At 41.9% G+C, this 15,430-nt stretch overlaps 1 protein-coding gene across 3 annotated transcripts in view; it reads right to left on the bottom strand.

The window, feature by feature from the left end:
• ADAM12 (ADAM metallopeptidase domain 12) overlaps positions 1-15,430 on the bottom strand; it is a 170,805-nt gene that overhangs the window by 124,159 nt on the left and 31,216 nt on the right. For all 3 annotated transcript variants that reach the window (XM_086900257.1, XM_086900259.1, XM_086900258.1), the window contains exon 3: positions 1,893-1,966. In XM_086900257.1, the coding sequence (XP_086756383.1) occupies positions 1,893-1,966 (74 nt within the window). The remainder of the gene's footprint in view (positions 1-1,892; positions 1,967-15,430) is intronic.

Here is a 15,430-nt window from a genome sequence, read left to right as displayed (position 1 = left end):
CATGACCAATTTTTTCCTGTGGTTTGGGATCTGTGAACTGCCTTGTGTGCTACAAATGCCAAACCCAGGCAATGCTGATTGTCCCATCCCACAACACTGCCTCAAAGCACCTGCTGGGTTGAGGAACGTTGTGTTGTCAACACCACACACAGCTCTTCCAGAATGCAAATCATCAACTGGACACCCCACCAAACTACAAAAATAATCCCAGTTTACCCCAAAGGAAAAATAATCATTGAAAAATATATTTCTTATGGAGCAGATCTCAATATCTCCAAATCCATACAGTCAGACAGACACCTATAGAGGTAATTTATTGCATTTTCTAGTCCTGCTTCTAAAAGAGGTGAAGATTGCATCTTACAGCCTTCTAAACCTGACTTTATTACAGGTACAAGAGAGTTTGGTATGTTCAGCAAAGCCTGTATTAGCAGTTTTATGGTTTTCTATGTTTTTATGTTCTTTTAATCGCTGACATGGAATGTAAATAGTTTCCTCAAGTGCTGCATACTTCCCATTCCTGCAGGAAGGCACACCCTTCGACAAAGATTAAGAGAATATAAAGCGAAATCCCTGTTTACTAAAGGAATTAAATTCTCCTCTAGTTACTGGAATACAGTAACCTGTGCATGGGGGATCTACACACCATTCAAGGACAGGTTTTCAGCAGCTAAGGGGCATGAAAAATAATCTAAAGGAAGCTCAAGATTTGGGCTTGATGTGGAATAATAAAGTGAACTGGAATTCATCACAGCTGGGTAACGTTAGGGTTCATCCAAATGACTGGGATTAAAAAGATTTTGTGTTGTTTTACTCCAGAGGACTAAAGAGGTGCCCTGTGGTTTTCCATTGATGCTGTCTACCCCCAGCCTGAGGCAGGATGTCCCCAGGCCTCCCCTGGACATTTGATTTTGCAGGCACATTCCTTCCTCCTAACACATCAAACTGATCGCTCATATCCACTCTCGCTCTTAAACTGAAAAAAATACCTTTGTGGCTTGGATTCCCCAGCAGGGGAACCCACAGAACACACAGGTCCTTGGGAACTGTTACAAAAAGTTCTCCCTAGGTTGAGAGTGATTTTTGGTTTGCCTTTGACAAACAGCATGCAGTTATCCTGATCTGGATTCCCACCATTTATCCTTGAGATTCTCTTAGAGGAGAACGGAACACTTGCGGGGTAGACAAAGACTTTGATGACTTTTTCCATTTGTCATTGACTTCCAGAGCAGTGATTTCATTCCTGTACGGCTTTGTATCCCTTTAACAACTCTGCCCACGGGACCACATCAACAGCAATCCCTGATTCCTCTCTGGAATCTCATGGACATGAGCAGGATGTGCTAAGAGAACATGGAAAAGATGCACACAAACACAGGCTCAAGCTCAACGTTGATCCTGCATGAACAGCACAACCATCCCATCATCAGCCCCTTGGCAGCAAACCCAGAGAGCTCCAGTTAACATTTCAGCAGTGGTTAATCCCAAAGTCTTGACTCATCACCCTGATGGACACTGCACGGAGCAGATCATGGATGCAGCATTAGGAGGGATGAGTCCTCCCCAAAAAAATTCCAGAGATTGTAGGATATTCCAGATTACTGTAAATAAAAAGCCTTACCACAGGAAAGAAGGACAAATCCAAAAGAAATACACAGGAAAACCCTGAGAGGCAACATGTCCATTTTCAGCCCCACATAAATGCACACAACCACGGAGATTCATTCTCTATCAGCAATGCACAAATACCCATAATCCAAACTGGAACAAAGCTCTCATTAGGGGATTCTTTATAGGGGACCAGTAACAAAACAGGGTAATTTTAAACCATCAATTTTAAAATTATAAGTCTCTTCCAAGAGTTCAAAGTGACCATGCAGCAGGGTACTTACTCATTCCTCTCCAGATCGATGACCAGATGTTTATTTTCAGCTTGAATTACAAACTGCAGCACTGCTGGGTGGTTCTGAAAAAGGAGAACAGACTTGGCTGAGTCCAAACCCAGAGCACATCATCCTGCACCCAGCTCTGCCAGGGAAATGGACACATCATGGGGTCAAAGGAAGTTTTGGCTTGGGAGGGGTCTTAAGAACCATTTAGTTCCCATTTGCAGGGACACCTTCCCCTGTCCCAGGCTGCTCCAAGCCCCAGTGTCCGGCCTGGTCTTGGGCACTGCCAGGGATCCAGTGCCAGGGCCTGCCCACCCTGCCAGGGAACAATTCCTTCCTATTATCCAAGATGTATTTCAAATTTTTAAGATGTATTTCAAGCTTTTCATAAGGCATAATTAAACTAAATAGTCAACTTAAAGTGGTGTTGCAGCAATTAAGATCATAGAATAACCTGAGCTGAAAGGGATGCATAAGAATTGTCAAGTGCAAAAAAAGTGAAATATCAATAAAAATACAGTCAACAGTATTATCAAGTATCTCTGTGACAACAGTAGACAAAGTATTTATGCATATACAAGTGTTTAAGAGAACTTTCTACACAAGACATCAGCAACAGAGCCCACAGAAATCCCAGTTGCACTCCAGCATGGACCAGGACATCTGGATTGCATTTTCAAGCACCATCATGACTGTGTGCAATCTTCATACTGCCTTTCCCCTGATTATAGAAACCAAGTTCTTTTTCATCTCAAGCATCCAAAGGTAAACCAAATAAATTTTTAGGTGAGCTGTGAGACAGGATCTGGAGAAGTGGAGGCCTAAAAACTTGCAGGAAGGGGCAATGCACCTCCACAGGCTCTGGAAACCACTTCCAAGGAGAAAGCACAATTTGCAATATGCTGGCTGCCCTTGATCTGAAAGACTTAGCTCACATATATTTTAAAACTGTTTACATTTAACTTACATTTCATTAAACAAACTCACTGGATTGCACGACAGCATTTCCTTGTTTGAAATTCCAACAGTAGCTCCATAAATCAGCTGTTCCCCCATACACTCAAGATGCTTTTCTGGAGATTTGTGTCAGGCCAATTGCAGCAAGAATCATTTTGAGGTTCTAGTGTTTAATTGATTTATTGAGGAATGTGTCTGAATTTGTGATTGCTGTGACAGAGCATCCCCACCCTTGGAATGAAGTGATTTTCAAATTGTTTGAAAAATTAGGAATGCCTATTAAAAAGTTAAATTATTGGGAGGCTGTCATAGACTAAACAAAATTGTTCAAATGAGAAGTAGCTGAGAACTCCCCAGTGCTCTCAGGCTTTATTGAGCCCAGGTTGGGAGCGAGACACCATTGCCTTATCCAACGTGTCCTGCTCGTGCGAATCCAGACGTGCTTTCCCAGCAACAGCATTGAAATTCTGCATCTCTGTGAACTCTGCAGAAACCAGATCCCACTAGAATGCTAAATAAATGCTTCAGACTATCCTTGGCACTCAGCAAACACATGGGAGTCATTTATTGGCATGAATATTTAGAAGCAATGTTGATTATGACTTTAATATTAGTGCATTGCTTCCAAAACCCGTGAGATCTACAGAATGCGGAGTTTTGAGAGAGTAAACCACAATTAATTACAATATAACACAGTAAATAATTAAGATATTGCAGTGGCACAAATGGATTCTTTTCAGCTGAAGTCCCTCTTAATATGGAAATGACAACTATGTTTATTCATGAGTTCGCAGTGGTACTTATTTGACAGTCAATGGATGTTGGTAAAGTTGCAAAGTTAAAAAAGCAGCTGCAGAATAGAACAGGCTGTTACAAGACAAAATCATCTCTCAGAGAATTCCTAAAGCTGAAACTTCTCATGGAGCACAATAATGGCTCCAGTTATGGATGTTTTGCACAAGACCCAGGTTCAGAATCTTGCTTCACCACAGATTTTTCTTTCAAACAAATGGCTCATTTCCCCCTTTTCCATCTGCGAGGAGATGAGACTATACTTTTTCTTAGTCTGACTGGAATTCATAAGCACAAATACAGCAAAAATTACCCACTGCACAGGTGCTAGGGTGACTACAAACAGAAACACTTGAAATTATAAATTCCTAATGGTAAAGAAAAGTGAGTCTCTTTCAGAAAGGGCATTTGAGGTTTGTGTTTTGGTTATTCCTCCTCTTTTCTTAATCCATATTCCTGTGAAATTAATTCAGATTTTTTTGTTAGGGCTTTTGTTGTGTTTATCTTGCAGTGGCTGTGGAGTCTTCCCTGAAGTTTATGCACTCTTCTGCCACAAACCCTTAGAAGTTCATTTTAAATCCCAAGAAACACTGTGATACCCTCCCTTTACAATCAATATTTTCACAACTGAGTCGCAGGATAAAATGGGAATGACTATAAAGACATATATTAGAGCACTGCTTTATATTTTCCACTGAGAATAACCAAAAAAAATCACCTTGTGGGGGGTACAGAGCCTCCTGCTCAGAACGTTTGAGGAGGAGCCACTTGTTGTAACTCCTCCTTAAGAACCAGGAAAATAATTTCTATGCTGGTACCACAAATTATTCCCACATTGATCCCTTTAAAATTATCGACTGTGGATGCAAAATGGACCTGATAAGAGTGGCATTATTTAAACCATAATGAAGAAATTTTTATGGTTCTACTTTCTTTTCTCCACTGACTCAAGTTTTCTACTTCTCTTCTAAAACTGCAGTTTTCCTTTTTGGTATTTTTTTTTTGTGGCATAGGAGAAGATTTCATCAGTGCACACAAGCTTTTCCCTGATATCCTAAGAGGCCAAACTTCAGGATGATTGAAGTAGGAATCTCCATAACTTTCCTCTCTTATTTAGAGGATTTACATCCAAAATCTGCATCAAAATGTATCAAAAAAACAGGAAAGGAATTTTCCCCCTTAATTTGCTTCTTCCTTGCCTGGAGCTGAGGAGTTTTGGTTTGAATTGATGTTAGTAAATCTCAGTATTCTGAAGGAAATTAGTGAAACATTAAGTCAAGGTCAAGCATGAATTCCCACTAATAAAGCAGATTAAAAAAAAATAATAAATCAGTACTTGATTAACTAGAAGATGAAGGCACAGCAAACTGTTTCTGAGTCAGAGAAGTCCTGCAGTAAAACTATTTTAAGTAGAACATGGTTTTATTTTCTTTTTTTAATTTTTAAATCACATTGATCCCCATTGAGAAAAAGAAAAGGAAGGATAGTTTAGGAATTAACAGATCCCTGTCAACATGGGGATGGTGTTGGGAATACTGTCTAATAATAATAATAATAATAATGATATCTAGCCTCAAAATAACCCGTTTTTATTCCTGAAATCTTTGTGGAGTGGATACATTTAGAGATTTGTTCACCTTTGGTGGGATGTCCACTCTGAAATTTGAATGCAAAGGAGCTGTCACTGAGCAAAATCTTAATTATTGCTGGATCCCCCTTTCCTTTGGGCTGTGATCTCACTGCAGAGCTGTGAGCTTTTCCCTGTTGGGACTGAGAGAGAAGACTCCAAGTAATTTCTTATTGCATTTGAAGAGCAGAAAACTGATGGAATGGAGAACCCTAACTCATCTGTCTTTGCAGCTCTCTATAAAAAATAAAGGATTTTATTGGATTGAGATACATAAATGAGATCAGCACATACAACTTTAAATAAAATCAGGCAATTACATTGTAGAAATAAATGGAAATATCTACAGATAAGGAAAGGAGTGAAAATGAACTCAAAGCAGCAGCATCAAACTGTTTGGAAACAGAACTGCATTTTCAGCTGTATCCAGTGCCTAAATCCACTGCTGGAGGATAGAGATCAGCACAAGAAATAGAACCAAAAGGGGTCATTTTGCTTCTCTGGTTTCAGAGTTTTAAATTATATCCTGACAGGGCCAGACTGAAATAGGCAGGTTTGTTTAACCCAGCAAAGTGGTTTCCAGGCCCTCCAGAGCTGGTATTAACTTTGCTAAAGCCAGCCCTGCAACAGGCTCAGCTTTGCCTGTGGCCAAGGTGACCTAGGCCCGTGCAGAGCTGAAATGGGTAAAAATTGGTAAGATAGAAAGGAGAAAAATAATAATTATGAGGAGACTCATGGCTTGTAATTAGTTGTATGTAACGTGGCCCCTGACATTCCACAGGGAGCTAAATAAAAACCCTCCCCTCACAGATTTCAGAATTAGCTGCCTGGCCTTCGGTTTGGAGACAGAGAAGTCAAGACAAACCAGATTCAGTGATTTGACAGAGGATTCTACCAAGGGGCCATTTGGGATCATTTTTTCATGCAGAGTTTTAAAGTATGCTAAAAAACCACTGATGACAGAGGTTTGCTGTCAGAGCAAGGTCCACTTTGGAGAGACCCCACCTGGAGCAGCGTGTCCAGCTCTGGGGCAGGATATGGATATGGAGCTGCTGGAAAAAGAGCTCAGGAGGCCACAAAGGTGATGATGAGGGAGATGCAGCCCTCTGCTCTGGGACAGGCTGGGAGAGTTCACCTGGAGAGAAGCTCCAGGGAGAGCTCAGAGCCCCTGCCAGGACCCGAAGGGGCTCCAGGAGAGCTGGAGAGGGACTGGGGACAAGGGATGGAGGGACAGGACACAGGGAATGGCTCCCAGTGCCAGAGGGCAGGGCTGGGTGGGATTTTGGGCAGGAATTGTTCCTGGCAGGGTGGGGAGGGGCTGGGATGGAATTCCCAGAGCAGCTGGGGCTGCCCCTGGATCCCTGGCAGTGCCCAAGGCCAGGCTGGACATTGGGGCTGGAGCAGCTGGGACAGGGGAAGGTGTCCCTGCCATGGACATGTCATATTGTATTAGACAACCTTTAAGGTCCCCATATGACTTTTAAGGTCCCTTCCAACCCAAATCTTCCTGTGATTCCATCATCCTATTTACTTTCTCCTCTAAAAACCAGAAATTCCAGCACAAAAAATAAGGGCCTTGAATTTCTTATCTCCTAAGGCTCTGAAAATTAAGAACTTTTAGAGATTTATCAGGTATCACATTCCACATCCCACACAGATACATGTTTTTTTTTTTCCTTGTATCAGAAGAGTTAACACTAGGAATTAGAAATTGCATAACTGGGGAAAGAGTCCATTATTTCCAGTAGGGAAAAATTCCATGGCAATTTTTGCTATCTATATGAAAATACCTTTTATTTCCCTCATTTATCACACTCTGACATTCTGCATTAGTGCTAAAAGGTGTATTTACAATATCAGATCTTTGGGCTGATATTATTCCTCTACTATCTATAAAACACAAAAAGGGAGAAGCTGGGAAATCTATAAGACATAAAGTCACTCAGGGAATCTTACCATGGAAACTGGAACTCAATCCAACAAATGCAATCTCTCTACAAAATATATACATTTAAGATAATTACAATCTGCAACAAGTGCTGTAAATTGTAGACAATGCTTTTAAATCTATAAATATTTCCTCATTTTCTTTTGGCTTCAGTTTAGAAGAGAACACAAAGTACAATGTTTTTTGCAAACACCTCCAAGACCAAACGATATTTCATGCGCAGGACATGAAAAGCATAAACATTTAATTCCTACGGTTTTGCAGGTTCCTGGGGGCAACAAATTCAGCTGTGCTTTGCCTGCTCTTAGATGAGAAGGATGTATCCCTGTGGCAGCTTATAATGAGCACCAAATAAGAGAACAGAGCCTTTTGCAGTTGTTTTTTTATTTTCTTTAATGGCTTAGCAAAGACTCCCAAGCCCTTAACAAATTGGCTGAGCCAGTCCAATATAATGTAGGAAACTAAAGAACTTCCAAGTTTGTCCCCAAGTTTATTTTAAAGTGATTATTTGAAAGCAGAATGATCAGATTTTTGCTTTCTTGCTTACTGTACAGAGAGAGGCAAGATTCCTCTGTCAGGAAGACACAATAGCTAAATTTGTTCTCTTCTTTTTTTTAATTTTTGTCCTCTTTTTTTAACTCCTATAGCAAACTGCAAGTGCTGCTTGGAGATAGGCATACTTTTTTACCCTCTCCTTTTCCTGCTCCCCACTTTAGCATATTATAAATCTATGAAAGACACACACATATATTATAATTTTTATATATATAATATATAATATTATAGATACTTACAGATATTATAATATTAATAGTTTTATTTTTGGGTTTATATTAATATCTATATTTATATTTATTCTAAAAATTATAATTTTATTTTTTTTTAAAACCTTCTGCTCCACATGATGTGGCAGAACCCATGGCAGATGAGGTCCTAAAGCAATTTTCCTGCTCCTTCCCTGGCTTCCTGACAGGAATCATGGAATGGTTTCAGTTGGAAAGAACCTTTAAAGATGATCCAGTCCAATCCCCCTGCAATGAGCAGGAAAACCTTCCAGCAGCTGGCAGAAAACCCCACCACGGAGCTCACGGGAGGCAGATAAAATAGGAGCACTTGGGAATGACCCTAATTTGGGAAACTTCTCTTCATATGCTGAAACCACTTTCAATTAATATGAAAAATCTCAGTATTTCTGTGTGCTGCCTCTGCCCATTGGGTTGTTTGGCAGCATCTGCTGAAGGTCCTGTGAATCTCTGTATCTCTGTTTAAATTCCCAGCTCCTTGCTCACTATTGGTGTCCCAGGACCCCTGCCCAGAGTTAAAAATCCAAGCAAACAACGCTCAAGAAAGAGGAAACTAAGAAGTTCATTGTGCCAGACCAAAATCAATAAAATTACACAGCTCCAGCTCCCCATTTCCTGCTTTCCATGCAGGAATACAAAGCTAATGACTGCTCCTGGAAAGGGAAAACATGCTTACAACTTAGCTACATCCTCTCTGTGATCTATTCCTGATTTACATTTTTTTAAAAAATCAAAGGATAACCAGGCTAAAACATGTTCAAAATGTCATAACACCAAGCAGCAAATATTTCAGGAGCAGATCCAAAATAACTGGTTTGATGTTTGAAAGAAATCTGCACCTTGTCAGGCTGAGTTATGTTGTGAATTTATTCAGTATCAATAAAAAGTCATGCATAAAACCTGAATTCAACCTTTACATCATATTTTCATTATCAAGCACTGAGGTTACACTAAAATATATTTAAGTGCATTTAACCAGCTAAAAAGGAATTAGCAGAAAATTTTCAGCTTTATACTTTAAAAAACAAAATTAAATAAATTATTTCTTTTTAATTAAATCTAAGCAAAATAGGGCAGCCTTGGTTTTTACAGCAGCTCCCCAATTATCCTCTGAACTATATAGATTAAAAACAGGTCCAAATCAGTATTCCCTTTTCAGGACAAACCTTGCAACAACAACAACAACAACAACAACAAATTTTTGAAAGATTTTGAGAAACAAGCTGAGAGAAAACAAATGTGAGTGAATTGTGGGAAGGGAAGTGGTGCTGCCAACACTTTGGATGGGGAGCGAGCTCCGGGATCCTCCGGCTCAGGATGTGGGCTGGGAGAGGGATGAGAGCTGGAACACGAAGCAGCCAGGGCAGGCATGGGAGCCTTTCCTGAATCTTTGCAGCAGGGTGGGTGCACAGCAGCCCAGAGCAGCCCCTGGTGTGTATTTATTGCTTTTCCCCCAGTGCCTGGTGACCTGCGGGGAGCCTGATCCGCATCTGGGGAGGGGATGCCTTGGGTTCAGAGACCACAACACGAGGGAAGGAAGGAAAATTCAACAGTGTACGGTTTTGACTGGATGGAAATGACTGCACCAAAGTGTCAACTCGATTTAGTAGTACGAACAAGCAATAAAAACAATAATAAATTAACATGTGTGTTTAGCCAGCCCTCATTTACTGTGCTGTGTCCCAAACGCACCATCTCTTCCAAGGGTCGCTTCCACAGATCTATCCAACATCCCAAACCTGCTCATCCAGGTACTGATGGGACTCCACGGAGTGCAGGATTCCCCACCCAGCCCAGCAGGATCTGCAGCAGGATTGCAGCTGGGAAGCAGGTCAAGAGCTGTTGAATCCCAGCCTGATGGAAGGGTGTGTTTGCTATCCCATCCCATTCCCTAAACCGGATGGAAAGGCTGGACTCTGCCTGTCCTCTGACACCCTGAGGGGGTGGCCAGGAAGTTGATTAATTGCACCAATACAGATTTGAGTTTTTGAAAGACCTGGAAATATAAAAAACTTTTTAACAGCGGAAGGAGAAAAAAAAAAAAAAAAAAGGCAAAGCAAAAAATTTCATGAAGAGTCTAGTTAAAAAATGGGATAAAAAAATGAATCCTCCTCTGTATTTCCTTTCCTTATTGTATTCACAGAATCACAGCTTGGGTTGGGTAGAAAAGGACCTTAAATCCCATCCAGTGCCACCCCCTGCCATGGCAGGGACACCTTCCACTATCCCAGGTTGCTCCAAGCCCTGTCCAGGCTGGCCTTGGGCATTTCCAGGGATGTTGCCCCAAGAGATTAAAGTGGAAACACTCTGTAAATTTCTGGGGGAGGGTCTGGGTGGCCCTGTATTTAGAAAAGGCAACTGGACATCCCACAGCCTTAGAGATTTGAGCAGCTCATGGCAGCTCCTGCCCGTGGCAGCTTTTACTGTCACCTCTGCACCAAGATACTGTGTTAGAGAGATATTTAACACCTAAAAATTTCAATCCCGGGTTCAGACGTTTTTTCCCCTGCCTCAAAACTGGCCCAGGAATGAAACAAACCTGGAATTGGCTCCAAGTAAAGCCACAGTCATTACCCAGTATTTACACTGCACGTATGAATCACAACTGTTCGCTGTGCTATCAAACAGATGGGAGCAGAAAGCACCTCTTGGTTGGAATCCATTATGTGCTGCTTAAACAATGCTTGGTGCAAGGCTGTGTAAAGAAAACAAACATGCCTGGGCTGGAGAAAATTGTCACAAAACACAACTTAATAGTGCTGGCAGGCAGGAAGCAATTGCACTGGGGCTGGGTTGCCTCAGTTATGGAACAGAGCTCGCTGCAGACGGTCCTTTGCAATTTGGGTAATTACAATGGGAGTGAGCAGCTGTTGGTATTTGCCAATTTGAAATGTACGTGGACTTCTTTGAGGACCGTGCCGTGCAAATTTAATGGATCCCATTTGGGTTGTTCCTGTCTGGAAGAGTAAAATTCCTCCTCTTTGTCAGGACACCGAGGGCTGTGACCTCCTTTTACCAGAAGTTTGATTACAGCATCACATTTTCCCCATGTGCTCAAAAAGCCAAGGTCAAGCGTGGACTGTGTCAAAGGCTTCATCAGCTTGTTACCCAGTGTAATTATATTTTCTTCACCTTGCTCCCTTTGTCCCACCATGCTTCCTGAGGGTATTCCCAGCTAATAGCTCTGCATTTTCCCACCCACACATCCACTGTTTTATAACAGAGCTGGAGCTGAGCAGCCAACCTGACCCTCCTCGGCAAACATCTCCCCTTCCACACACGGAATTATTGCAGCCATCACTCGTGGGGAGTCTGGAATGTGCTGTGCCCTGTGGGGGAGGAGAATTATGATGATAATTACTACTGAATTTCCAAGGACAAGAAATGGCCTGTCCTCCAGGTCCTGTCTGCTGAGGTTCCTCGCAGTGGGAGCTGCCTGGGCAGGGCAGAAGCAGAGGAGCTGCAGGTGTCACGCAGGGATTGTGACACAAGGGGTGTGTGTGTCTGCTGGGGGAGCAGAGAGCAGAATGGGATTTCAGGGATAATACAAAATAAAATCCATTCTGAACCGTCAGAGTCATTATCTGAGCCACACCTCACACCCCTCAGTGCCACCTGCAGCAGTGCCAGGACAGAGGTTTCCCCCCATCCACCTGGAAGGGTTACAAAGCCATGGAAAATCAAACCCAAAACCTCATCCCAAAGGTTCAGCAAACTGCCACCGAGAGAAATAACGAGGAATTCAGTAGGAATTGTGTCCACTGAGACACAAGCAGAGGTGGCCACCCGTTTCCCTGAGCTGGAAGTCAACTCAGAGAGCTTCAAGAAAGCCCATAAATTATCCTATCACTGAAAGAGGATTTCAGATGCTTTTTGTTTCCCGTCAATACAAATCTGGCTGGGCTCAGTGAGTTCTATTGAATGCACATGTATCTCCTTCAAGCCACATTTCATGCTCTCCAAACATCTCTCTCTAAATTAAATCCTTTCATATTCCTTGAAAAGCTCAGTTCTTAATTAGGAAAGAGCTCTGATTTTCCATTTTCATTAATTCATTCAATTTCAAGATTTTGAAGCCAAAGTAATTGCAACTAAGTGAAACTTACTGAAAGGCAAAAAGATACAATCAGTTTCAGACAATGAGAAAATTAAGAATTTTTTTTCAATGCAAGGGTTGGTCTAAATGTCCTGGCTAAACTGAATTCTCAACAATGCTACAATCTCCAGAGAAGAAATGATAGATGTTTTGCCTCTCTGAATGAACTCAGAGGGTTGGCTAGATTAATGCTTGAATCACTTAATTTATTTGGCTTAATTTATATGCTGTTCTTCACTTTCAGAGCCTCCCTCTCCCCCCTATCACACAGTTCCACTGCACCAGGCCTGTGCCAAGATCTCTGAGCTCAGGCTTTGCTCTCCCTGAACATCTTTTCCTATTCTGTGGCTCTGATTAAATCTTCTGTGCTAATTTGTTATTGCAGTCACCAATCTGCTTCTGGATTCCAGTTCCCTTCTGCATCCCAAAGACTGGAATGCAGAGCAGGACTGAGGAGTCAGGGTCTGATTTCCACTCTCTCAAACCACAATTTGCCTCTGATGATCTTTTGAAGATGACAAATGAGTTATACAAAGGCAGATAAAATATTAATATTTTTTAAACGAATGGAAAGGGCGATTTCACCCCACTCTTGGGCTACTCAAGATAACTTGACAAACTTCCCAAAGCCGTACTTCCAAGACACATGAATCATTTTTATATCCTGGAATGTGCCCTAAGAGAAAGAAGGATCTGAAGATTTCCTAGTAAAGTAAATTATCCTGAAACCTGGGGGCAGCATCTCACATTTTTCTGCTTAATTAGAAAGAGACTTTGCCCAGAGACACCCCACCTATACAGTGACATTCTTGGAGAAAACAAATGGCACAAAGCAGTGTGGAAAGCACAGTAAATTTATCTCAGAAAGCTCATCCTAGAACAAAAACACATGTGGTGTTCTGACTGATACCCCCAGGTTTAAAGTATTAATGACCATTATATTTCTTGCCACAAAGGCGAAGAGAAAACACAGATAAAAATGCTGTTACCATTAATATCCACACAAACCCCCTGTATACAAAAATATCTATTCATGATAAAATATATTTTAAGATGTCTAAATTGGTTATAGAGTCCATTAGGCATCTAATTACTCTTGAAGATAATTTAAGTATTTTCAATTGCAATCTGAACTTATAGAAAATATGTTTCTTTTCACATTACCCATCTGTTCAATAAGAATAAGCTATAAAAAAATATTTCTAGAACAACTTCTTCCATGACATATTAGATAAGCCTGTGGCTCTCAAAAAAAAACCCCTGGATCAAGGTTATATAAATTGATATTAAAGCTCAGCAAAGATCTGCTTTACAGTAAATCATCGAGAAATAGGACAGCCTTTCTCCATCGAAGGGCATGAGGTAAATAACTGAAGAGGAGGTAAAAACAGATAATCAATTATTTCAGTTGGTTTCAGGGTTACTGCTGAAATTTTCAGCCCCTCAGAGAAAACCCAAAAATCAATAGAGCACAGAATTTTGAGATAACAAAGAAAGAAACATCTCAAAGGCATTTGCAACATGCGATAAAAGCATAAAGCGAAGTCTGCTCTCACCTTCAGAGTGCAAATGAACAGGAATATTCCTGAGTCTGCTCTGAACTGAACGCACAGGGGTGGCAAAGAGGGAAAAATCCGGCAGAAGGCTCAGGAAACATCTCCATTTCCCACCCTCAGCCCCACGGAGCAGAGCATCACAAAAAGAACGAGCAGGAACAGAACTCTGCAGCTCAGCTGATGCTGGAGTCCAATGTCCATGGGGACTGAGGGAAAATGGACTTGTCAGGAGCTTGGGAATAATGGGAGAAGCAGCAGTGGCCCTGCAGCTGAGATCTGGAGCAAGTAGAGCTATAAGCTAAAACATTTTATTTCGATTGTTCTTTATGGCATCAGATCTCCTCCCAAGATCTTCTGTGCCAAACCTGGGCTGCCAGAGCATCCCATCCTGAGAGAGAACTCTCTCCTCACCCTCCTGGGCAGCTCTCAGCTGCTAACAGACCCTTCAGTCCTGGATTTACAGTGTTTCCCCCTCTTTTCACTCCATTATTTGTATAATCCTACTCTACTTTTGCTTCCATCCCCAAAACCAGAAGCCAATGACCTGGCACAGGTAGGAGAGAACTGCAGCACAACACAAAATTTAACAAGACCTTCCAGAGCCACAGCTTCCACCCTAAACCAAACCTCTTCAAGCATTAAATATCCCAATCTCCATGGCATCCTGATCCACTTCTCTGATTTCAGTGTCCACCCTTGAATTAAAAACTAAATTTAACAGAACAAAAGGCTGAGTTTCTGCTAAAGAATTTTCTTTATCTTCACCCAACTGAGAAAGGAGTTCATGTTTTAGCTGTCTAGGTCTTATTTAGTCTGATTCCAAGTTGCACAACACAAATAATTACAAGAGAAAGAAAAGCTGTGGGGCACACATTTTTCACCCTTAGCAGGGAAGATTCAGGTATTTAAAAATCTGGAAAAATAAAAATCTCATCCCTTGTAAGGCAGAGATGGGAAAGTTCACAGAGGAGGTTTCATGAAGCGGAAAGAACGGTCTCCACTTTGCGTCCAATCACAGAAAATGTGACTTATGGGACCTCAGAGGTTCCTGCCCCGTGTCAGGATCAACTACACCGCTCTCATTAGCAGCTCTTTCTCTGGCTTTGCTGAAACTCCAGTGCACTCAGAGACCTTTAATCCTCCCTTCCTCATGATACGCATGTAAATACATCCTTTTCTCGTTATCTTTATTACTGAGCTCTTCCTTGCTGCCTTGTAAGGCCATTCTTCTTGTCCCTGCTAGACAGGAGCACATCCAACAGTGACACACACACACTAATTACTGCCTCTAATTTCCCTGCAGTCATTTCCATTTCCAATTCCATTTCCAATTCCATTTCCACTTCCACCCTGCAGGATCCATCAGGGCCCTGCTCAGCCTCCTCCTCTCCACACTGACAGTCCCAGGTCTTTGCTGCTCACCACAGCCATGCTTTCCCCATTCCTGGCTCTCCTTCCCGTGTTCTCCTGGCTGGGTTCTCTCTCTCATTTATTTTAATGACTGTTTTCCTTCCCAGGAATTATTCAAGGAGGAGCTATTGTGAAACATCTCCAGTCCCTGGGGCTGGGTCTCCTGTGAGATCCAACACCTCGTGTCCGATCCTCAGCCTCCCACCCGCGCTCCTGAGTCCTCCAGCCCCCACCTTATCCACCACTGAACCTTGGAATGGTTTAGGTTGGAAAAGACCCTTATGGAAAAGACTTCTCAGATCATGGAGTCCAGCCCTTAATCCAGCACTTCAAGGCCACCACTGACCCATGT

This window comes from Cyanistes caeruleus, chromosome 8 (assembly GCF_971803275.1).
Source record: "Cyanistes caeruleus chromosome 8, bCyaCae1.hap1.1, whole genome shotgun sequence".
Classification (NCBI taxonomy): domain Eukaryota; kingdom Metazoa; phylum Chordata; class Aves; order Passeriformes; family Paridae; genus Cyanistes; species Cyanistes caeruleus.
Note: the sequence above shows the minus strand (reverse complement) of the source record. Positions and strands in the feature narration are given on the sequence as shown.